This window comes from Eubalaena glacialis, chromosome 4 (assembly GCF_028564815.1).
Source record: "Eubalaena glacialis isolate mEubGla1 chromosome 4, mEubGla1.1.hap2.+ XY, whole genome shotgun sequence".
Classification (NCBI taxonomy): Eukaryota; Metazoa; Chordata; class Mammalia; order Artiodactyla; family Balaenidae; genus Eubalaena; species Eubalaena glacialis.
In genome coordinates this window covers 168,654,815-168,665,390 of record NC_083719.1, presented here as the reverse complement: position 1 = coordinate 168,665,390, position 10,576 = coordinate 168,654,815, and the positions used below count along the sequence as shown (strand labels likewise).

Below are 10,576 nucleotides of genomic sequence, written 5' to 3'. Positions count from 1 at the left end.
AAAATGGTAAGGATCTGAAATGTCGTCCAATCCTGAAAGAGCTATGGTTTTGATCTTTAGTGCTCAGTTCCAACCTTCAATACTTCACTAATATGAGTAAAGCCACCTTAACAATTTTATGTTTTCCACAGAGACAGTCATGTAATCTGGGAAAAATGAAACTTCCTCCCCTCTCATTTGTCTAAAAGTGGTCACACTTTTGGAACAATATTAAATAGTTGCAGTAATAGTAAGCATCCTTTCCTTGATTCTGTTTTTTAGTGTGAATTCTTCTAGTGTTTTATTTTTATGCTTGGTACAATGCTAATATTTTTGTTTTTGAATCAGGATTGGATGTTGGATATTATCAAATACTTTGAAGCATCCATCAGGTTGATCATATGCCCTTTTTCCCATGACCTATTAATATATTACTAGATTCCTAATAGTGAGCATTCTGGAATTCATGGATAAATCCTTTGTTCAAACATTTAAACATTTAAGTAATATTTCAGGAGTGGTTTAGGAGTATTGCAATTACTGAATCTTTCATATTTAAGAACGTGTTTTGTTTTTTTCCTATGCATGTATAGAAACTGGCTATGTGGAATTCTTGAGTCACATCAGTTTTTCCTCAGTCCTTTGTAGACATGACTCCACTGTCCTTCGGCATCCCATGTTCTTGGAGTGATCACTTAGGCCAGTTTTTTAAAAATTTGTAGGGCAGTCTATGTTTTTTTCTTTTTCTTAAGCAGCAAATCTTCAGAGGTAACTTTTTTTTTTTTTAAAGGAAGCCTGGACACCAGGCAAGGGGGCTGGGCTAAGGTCAGAAGGTCTGCATTCAAGTCCCAGCTCTGCCCCTCATGATCTATGGGATCTTTTTTTTTTTTTTTAATTATTATTATTTATTTATTTTTATTTATTTATTTGGCTGTGTTGGGTCTTCGTTTTTTTTTTTTTTTTTTTTTTTCTGTGCGAGGGCTTCCTCTAGTTGCGGCAAGCGGGGGCCGCTCTTCATTGCGGTGCGCGGGCCTCTCACTGTTGCGGCCTCTCTTGTTGCGGAGCACAGGTTCCAGACGCGCAGGCTCAGTAGTTGTGGCTCACGGGCCCAGTTGCTCCGCGGCATGTGGGATCTTCCCAGACCAGGGCTCGAACCCGTGTCCCCTGTATTAGCAGGCAGATTCTCAACCACTGTGCCACCAGGGAAGCCCCAGAGGTAACTTTTTAAGTTAGGTCTCTAAATTCCATGAAGATATACTGAACCCTTACTATTAAGTTTTCTGCAGTATATGTTTCAACTTAAAATGATCAATATTTTCCAAAATAGAAAATATTTTGTTGTTCTTCTCATTTGTTTTTTGAAATGTCATATATACAGAAGAATGTGTGAAATATGGGTACTACTTAGCAAAAACCTACCTAGTTTTCTAAGCCCTTTATAAATATCAACTAATTATTGTTCACATAGCAACACTAGATAGGTACCATTTAACCTATGATGAGGAAACTGGAGCGCAGGACAGGTTAAGTAATCTGCCCAAGGTCGCACAGCTAACAGTGATGCAGCCAGGCGGAGCGGCTCCAAAGTTGTTGTCTTAACCGTACTGCTTTTTTTATAGTTCATGATGATAAAAATGAATGAATAATAACGAAAGCAAACACTGAGGCACTAGAGCCCAGATTCAGATTCAGAAACGGAACACTGCTAGTACACTAGTAGCTTTATATGCACCTCCTCATTCCCATCCTCTTCCTCTACCCAAGACATAACCACTGTTCTCACTTCTGTGATAAATCCCTTCCCTTGCTTTTCTTTATAGTATTGCTATCCACAGATGAACAATATATTTAGTTATAGTCTGTTTTTAAACTTTACCTAAATGGACTCTTACTGTATTTATTTTTCTGTGACTTTGCTTAAATTATTTATTCATTTATATTGATATGTGTGGCTTTAGTTTATTAACGTTTACTGTCTTAAGCAGTTCAGGCTGCTGTAACAGAATACCATAGACCAGGTGACTGAATTTATCAGACATTTATTTCTCATAGTTCCAGACGCTGGAAGTCTGAGATCAGGGTGCTAGCATGGATGGGTTTTTGGTGAGGGCCCTCCTCCTGGTTCACAGGATAGAGCAAGTTCCCTCGTGTGTGCCACTTCTTATCAGGGCACTAATCTTATCAGGGCTTTACCCTCATGACTTAATGACCCAAAGACCCCCACTTCTTAATATTGTCTCACTGGGGATTAGGCTTCAACATATGAATTTTGGGGAGAACAGACGTGAAATCCATAACATTCACTGTTTTCATTTCTCTTGTATAAGTATTTGACAATTCAGTTATCCTTTCTCTTGTTGGTAGACATTTGGGTTGTTTCCAGTTTTTTGCTATTGTACACAATGCTACTTTAAAAATTATGAATCATGGTGAACCTTTACAAGATAGATTTACCTAAGTGTATGTACCTACTAGTGGATTTGCTAAATCATAGTCTGTGTGCCTGTTCTACATTCTAGGTAGTGCTAAACTGTTTTTCAAATACTTGAACCAAATTACACTCCTACCAGCAGTATGTGAAAGTTCCCCATACTGCACATCTTTCTAAATTCTGAAGCTGTCAGTTTGAATTTTTGAATTTTGTTTCTCAGGTGGATGTGGTAATAGTATCTCACTGAGGCTTTACTCAAACTTCTCCTTGTTACTCTTGTATTGGCATCTTTGCTTATGTTTACTCGCTATTCAGGTTTCCTTTTCTTTTTCTTTTTTTAAATAAATTTATTTATTTTTATTTTTGGCTGCATTGGGTCTTCATTGCTGTGTGTGGGCTTTCTGTAGTTGCAGCGAGCAGGGGCTCCTCTTCGTTGTGGTGCATGGGCTTCTCATTGTGGTGGCTTCTCTTGTTGCAGAGCACGGGCTCTAGGTGCGCAGGCTTCAATAGTTGTGGCATGTGGGCTCAGTGGTTGTGGCTTGCAGGCTCTAGAGCGCAGGCTCAGTAGTTGTGGCGCACGGGCTTAGTTGCTCCGCAGCATGTGGGATCTTCCCAGACCAGGGCTCAAACCCGTGTGCCCTGCGTTGGCAGGCGGATTCTTAACCACTGCGCCACCAGGGAAGTCCCCAGGTTTCCTTTCCTTAAGTGTCTATTCAAGCCTTTTGTCGATTTTTCTAGTGGGCTTAGTGTTCTACAGGTATTGTTTTCCAAGTCTAAGTTCTAGAGCTCTTTTTGGGTCACGTGTTGCAAATCCCTTCTCCCAGTATGTAACTTTTTTTGTTTTTTTTTTACTTTTTTTACATCTTTTGATGACTGGAAACATTTATTCTTCCAATGTTTATTCTCCCATTTGGTTTTAATGCTTCCCCCCTGCCTTGTTCTCCTGCTTTTATTATTTTAAAAATTTCTTGAACCTCTACCTAGTTTCCAAATTTGATATTTTTTGTGTCATTTATCTTTGAATAGTTTTGTCTGTCTGGACATTGTATTTGTCTAACAGTGTGAATAGATGCCCCATGTCCTTTATGTTGTTTACTGGGTAGCACTTGGAATGATCTCAAAGAACTTCAGTTGGATAGCTGGATATGATAGAGTGAAGCGGGGCAAGAGGCAGCCTCCAGTTCATGTGTTGCCTGTTGGTATTTCATGCTTGACTGGATAGGTCCTCTCTGAGGTTACTTGGTGGTGTGTGTGTTTTACAGGTGAAGCCTGCTTGGCTTTCCACTTTTTCCCTTGTTTTATGTAAGCAGGTCAGATTGGAAGGAGGAAGTCCAGTTCATGTGTATCTTTTGCTTCATAGTAAACCTCCTGCCCACAGACCTTTGGTCTGTTGGTTCAGTGTTGATAATTTTGATCAAGCTGACAAGGTGATTCTCAGATTGTAGTTCCCTGTCCTCTGCCTCTCTGCCTACAGGATGTTTTGTCTGGGATAAGAAATGGGATCTGAGAAAATAAAGTCTGAGTGGCTACAAGGCCTTTCCTCCAGCCCCATCTCAAGCAGTTCAACCGATTCTCCCCTACCTGCCTCTGCCACCAGTTCTTATCTGTAAGGAATGGATATTTAGGAAAGGGTAGGGCCCTTTAGGACTCTCTTACCTAAAGAGAGTGAGAAAATCACATGCTCCTTGCGGAGCAGAGAGGAGCTTTTAGATTTTGCCGTCCTACCTTGAGAGTTTAAGTTTCAAGTATGTTCTGGTATTTTATGTTCCAGACAAGTATGTTCCCTAAGGGTAGTTTATATACATTGATTTACTTAATCCTTATCAGATTATTTTATCCTCATTTTATAGCTCTGGAAACTCAGACTCAGAGAAACAGCTACTTAAGATGATAAGTGATTAACAGCCAGTGTTTAAACCGACGTTTGTCTGACTCTAGGGTAAACAATCTTTTCACTGTTTCACACTGTGATGTTTTATGAAGATTTAGTATCAGAATTACAGGCAGCCTTCGGGAGGGAAGAAACTGCTGGTAGGAGTACCAGATAAATGTGCCAGGGCTTTGTGATCTGCCTCTCCCAATCCCAGCTCGTCTGTATATCTTCCCTTAGTTCCATATACATTATTTAGCCTTGTCCAGTGGTCAGTGATTTCAGTATCTATCCCTCCTGCATAGGCTCACTCTTTCCTCTGCTTACCCTGCTTCTAGTTTCCCTATTATTTATGGATGGCTCACTGTTCTTTCCCTCCCTTCCAATTCTCTTCCTAATTATAGGGACATCTTTGAAAGCTCTCAAATGTGCCCTATAGTTATTCTCAGTTTCACTCTCTTATTCCTGCCTTATACAGTTTTCAGTCTCCCAGCACAGAAACCAATGTGTATTTGAATTTTTTATTTTTTTCAGACTGGGAGACAAGACTTGAAACCAAAGAGTCAACTACAAAGCCCAAATTACTGAAGATTTATCTTATGGGGTAATAATGGAAAGAGAAGGTCTCTGGCATTCTTCTTTAGGGGAAACCTGGGAACCTGATAATTGGTTAGAGGGGCAACAGAAAAACCAGGATAGACATCTGGGCCAAGTACACATTACCCATAAGGAAACCCTCACTGTGAGAAGGACATGTGGAGGTAATGAATTTGAAAGATGTTTCAGTCAGGGTTCAATCATTGATACACAACAAACTATTCCTGTGGGGAAAAGTCCTCACAGTTGGAATTCACATGGAAAAGACACTAAACAAAATGCTGAATTAATTAAAACTCAAAGAATGTTTGCAGGAAAGAAAATCTATGGATGTAACGAGTGTGGGAAAACCTTCAGCCAGAGTTCATCCCTCCTTAAGCACCAGAGGACTCATACAGGGGAGAAACCCTATAACTGTAATGTATGTGGGAAGCACTTCATTGAACGCTCCTCGCTTACCGTGCATCAAAGAATTCATACTGGAGAGAAACCTTACAAATGTAATGAATGTGGGAAAACCTTCAGTCAGAGCATGAACCTTACTGTTCATCAAAGAACTCATACTGGAGAGAAACCATATCAATGTAAAGAGTGTGGAAAAGCTTTCCGCAAGAATTCATCCCTTATTCAACATGAAAGGATTCATACTGGAGAGAAACCCTACAAATGTAATGAATGTGGTAAAGCTTTTACCCAAAGTATGAATCTCACAGTGCATCAAAGAACTCATACAGGAGAAAAACCCTATGAATGTAATGAATGTGGAAAAGCCTTCAGTCAAAGTATGCATCTTACTGTTCATCAGAGAAGCCATACTGGAGAAAAGCCCTATGAGTGTAGTGAATGTGGAAAAGCCTTTAGTAAGAGCTCAGCTCTTACCCTGCATCAGCGAAATCATACTGGAGAAAAACCCTACAAATGTAACAAATGTGGGAAATCCTTTAGCCAAAGTACATACCTTATAGAGCATCAGAGACTTCATTCTGGAGTAAAACCTTTTGAATGTAATCAGTGTGGGAAAGCTTTCAGTAAGAATTCATCTCTTACTCAGCATCGGAGAATTCATACTGGAGAGAAACCTTATGAGTGTATGGTATGTGGAAAACATTTCACTGGGCGATCATCCCTTACTGTACATCAGGTTACTCATACTGGAGAGAAGCCTTATGAATGCAGTGAATGTGGAAAGGCCTTCAGCCAGAGCGCATACCTTATTGAGCATCAAAGAATTCATACTGGTGAGAAGCCCTATGAATGCAATCAGTGTGGAAAAGCCTTCATTAAGAATTCATCCCTTATAGTGCATCAGAGAACTCATACAGGAGAGAAACCCTATCAGTGTAATGAATGTGGAAAAGCTTTCAGTCGGAGTACAAATCTTACACGGCATCAGAGAACTCATACGTGAGGGAAGCTTCCATGGGATCCTTCACCGTGATGAACTCTTCAGTGATAATCAGATAAGTCATGTAATGTAGAAACCTAATAAATGTAACGATTGTAGTAATCTTTTAGTTGAAGCATAATATACCATATCAGAAAATACAGACCACTGCAGAAAAACCATATAAAAGTGGAGAAATCTTGATTCAGAAAGTAAAACTTTATACCAGAAGGTTTAAGTAGCTAATGTTCTAAGCAATGAGGATTCATGCTGAAGATAAGTTCTATTGTATTATACTGCAGATTCTCCTTTGGACATCAGAGACTTCACACTGGAGAGGAAATGTGAGAGTGCTTAACTGGATAGCCCAAAGACCTGGTATGTAGTCCTGATCTGCCACTAACTTGGACAAGTCACCTACTTTCACCAGGTCCCAGTGTCCTTATTTGGTAAATGAGGGATTTTAGATTTAGAAGGCTCCAAGATCCCTATAAGCTCTAAAATGCTACAAACATAAATATGCTTGATTTTTCACCATGTTATATATGTTATCTAGATGCTCCTATTCCACAATCTGGTTTCCCTGAATGTTTTGAGTCAAAATTCTCTACCTCTACCAACTTCTATTATCCCTTCATGTCCTTCCCCCTCCCCCTGTTATTTTCTCCTCTGAAATATTGGCTGCTTGCTACCAGGTGATAGAATAATTGTGCAAATCTTAATGCAATAGCATGCTGTTTTAAGTTCTCAATTAACAGTCATTAAACTATTGTTAAATAAGCTAATTACTTAGAAAACAATATAACAAATATAGTCTTTGAGTACATAGGATTCAAATACATCTTTGTGTTATACTCTAACTATCAAAGTGGAAAGGAAAAGAGGCTAAACAGTAACAGACATGAAAATCTGACATATTAACAAAATCTTTGCTACTCACAACATATTCAAAACAATCATAGAGAAAGGTTTTATAGATCTATAGTTATGAGAGTAGTTAAGGCAATTTCATTTATTTTATACACATTTAATAAGTGCTAAATAGGTGATAAATATGATTAGGAAATCAAACTGCATAAGATAGTCTTTGTTTTGTTTTCTAAGGGCTGAACCGAGAAACTGGCAGTGGGATGGGAGAGGAAAGGAAGAATTCAAGCAATAATAAGGCAGAATCTAGGTAATGTAATCAATTAAATGTGAACACTTGAATTTATTTGGGTGGATGGGTGCCATAATTAAGAACACAAAAAGTTGACTGACTTTGTGGGGCAATGATGAGTTTGGTCTGGGGGTATTATATGAGTCTGTGGGTATCCAAGTGAAGATTCCTGATAGGCAGTAGAATAAGAAGGGGCAGTGATAAAGGGTTTTCTGGGAGTACTGTCTGAATGCAGTAAGTGGAAGGCGTCATCAGTAGAAGCTGAGGGGAAACAACAGGCAAAAGAAAAATGAAAAACAGAAAGAAAAATCAGGAGAAGGTGGTGGCATAGAAAAAAGAATTTTAGCATAGGGATAGGAATACTTCATATTTTCAGATGCCACAGAGGATTAAAGTAAGGTAAAAATAGAAAATGGCCTTTGGTTTTGGTTATTGATAACCTCTGTAAATTTTAGTGGGTTGAAGAGTGAGTTAAAGGTTGAAAAGGACTTAGTAGTTTGAGAAAGGAGAGATTTAGGAAGATAACTAGAGAGAGATTGTGGTTGAGAGAGGGTGTATATATCAGAAGAGCTTTTGGCTACAAATAATAGAAAGCCCAGATAACAATGGCTTACAAGCAAATAGGGATTTGTTTTTCTCCCATAACAAATCTGGAGGTGGTTGGCATTGGTTCAGACAAAATAATTCAATGCCTTGAGTTTCATGACTTTTTCATCATGTCACATGATGGCTCCTATAGCTTCAAGTAAAATATCTGCATTCAGAGCAGGAAGAAAGGGTGTGTGTAGCACCAGCAACATCTGTGCCTTTTATCAGAACAGGTTTTCCCAGAAGCCCCTCAGCAGACTTCTGCCTAAACCTCACTGACCACAGCTGTGTTGCATGGAGGCTAGGAGCAAAGGAGGCTGAAAAAAATAAGTACTTACCTCTTCCAGCCCTATAGAGGAGGTAGGCAAGGAAAAGGGATTGAGAAAGGTGTTGATTTAGCCAACGAATAATCTGCCAAGAGCGTTTGTATGATTTAAGGTGGAAGAACTGAGCATATTTATCACTGCATGGGAGAGTCTGAAGGTGCAGTAAGGAGGGGATGTGTAGCTCAAAGTGGGAAAATAAGATTTGGGGCACAGGTGGAGGCTGCAGGGATCTTTTTCAACAGGAGGAAGGAAACTTTCCACTGGGAGAGGTGGGAATCAAGAAACGATGGGTAAAGAAGATATTTGTGGGTGGCAATGGAGGGAGGTTCCCCATGGACTGAGTGTTTGGAATTTGAGCAGTTTGGTCTCTTTGGGCTACAGGACCTCTATGGAATTAGAAAAGGCAAGGACTAAGGAGGAATGAAACAGTGAATTAATTGTAACCTCAGAAACTTAAGATTTTAAATAATGTCTCTCCCTTGCATCCAGCTTCTTCCTTTCCCTTCATGTATTTTCTTGTTCCCCACCTGATCTCAAGAGACAGAAATGGAGGGGAAGAAGGAGCAGAGAGATGGGTAGAAAACAGATGGAAGATTATAAAGACAGTAGCAAAATTAAAGGCTCAAAAGGAAGGCAGAGGACAAGGGGGAAAGGAAGAATAAAATGTATTGAAGCCTAAGATGGATGCAATAACCCCAAACTGGTAAAATATTAACACTTAGAGGGAGCAACAGGAGAAATGGGTCAGATAAATGAAGGTTTCACTACTTTTTCAGGAGTTTTGGAAGCTTCGGGCCCTTGTATGTCAGTGCTCAGCCATTCTGGGCAACAAGTCAGGAGGAAACTTCTGCACCTTTCCTCTATTAGCAGGGGCAGGACTCCTGGTCCCACTTACTAGACATGAGACCTTGGGCAAGGCACTTAATATATCGCTGTCTCAGTTTTCTTATTTGTTAACAGTGCAAACCTCATAGCTTTGGATTACATTCAATACTAATGTAAAGTGCTTATGAAAGTGCCCAACACATATTTAGTGCTCAATAAATATTTTATTATTATTATCCTTATATATCTGAAAACAGAACAATATCCAAACTCCTTAGCATGGCATCCAGAACCCTTAATTATCTTAGGCTCTCAAAGCAAATGCCTTGTAGGAAGGTGATATAATTGTAGGAGGCTCTCTCTTCCCCCCACCCCCCCACTGGTGTAATAGCCTCCTAACTGGTTTCCCTGTATTCCCTCTAGCCGCGCCACAGCCTGTTCGCCCCACAGCGGACCAGTGATTCTGTCAAAATGTGTTCAGCCAAGCCACTCTTTTGCTCAAACCCCTTCGATCGTTTTCTGTCACACAGAGAATACATGCAAACTTTTTACGACGGCCTTCAAGCCCTCTAATTACCCTTCCAACCTCCTCTCCCACTCTCCCTTGTTCACTATGCCCTCTCCTGTCACACTGGCCTTTCTAAACCACAGGCTCACCAAGCACATGTCTATCTCTGGTCAGCATTTCTGTTCTCTTCTCAGATATTCACATGGTTTCCTTCCTCACTACATTCAAATCTCTGCTCAAATGTTACCTCCTCAAAGAGAACTTCTCAAAACGCTACTGAAAATAATCCGCACCTCCCCAGCCCCGTCACACTCTAAACCGTAACACAGCCTCAATGTGTCATCACTACCTAATCAATATTTTCTGTTTATTGAGTACCCCCTCTAGTAGAATTCAACCTGCATAAGTTCAGGGTTTCACTATTTCTCCGGCCCCTAGAACAGTGCCTGACACATAAATGCTCCAAAAGTGTCTATAGAATGAAATCTTCAGTAAAAGCCAAAACAGAATGCCATAGGGTCACGTAATGAAAGTCACTGACACTGCTCACTAAGAGGTGGCCAACAGTTCCCTAGCTGACAAATCTCAGGTCCCGTTCTTGGCTTTTTTTCGCCACCGACAAAGTTAAAACTCTCTCATCTTTCCTTCCCGAGCTCCGTGAAAATTCAAAGGCAACTAAATATCTCCAGTTGGATCTTTCTATATTTTACCTCATCCTTGCCCGCCTCCGCAAAATACTGTCCACAAAAATAAATACCACCTTTCTAAATACCACCCAGTTGTACAAGACAGACTCCTTGGCATCCAGCTCCTTCCTCCTGGTAAGTCGTGGAGAACCAAGTTTATTCTACCTGTCGACGTTTCTCGCGCCGTGCCCTTGGTCCCGTGGCCACCACTCTGGTCCCAGCC

At 40.2% G+C, this 10,576-nt stretch overlaps 1 protein-coding gene across 1 annotated transcript; it reads left to right on the top strand.

The window, feature by feature from the left end:
• Positions 1–4,890: 4,890 nt before the first annotated feature.
• ZFP2 (ZFP2 zinc finger protein) lies at positions 4,891–6,568 on the top strand. Its single transcript, XM_061190090.1, has one exon. The coding sequence runs from the start codon at positions 4,891–4,893 to the stop codon at positions 6,283–6,285; it is 1,395 nt and encodes a 464-aa protein (XP_061046073.1). The 3' UTR covers positions 6,286–6,568.
• The last annotated feature ends 4,008 nt before the right edge of the window (positions 6,569–10,576 follow it).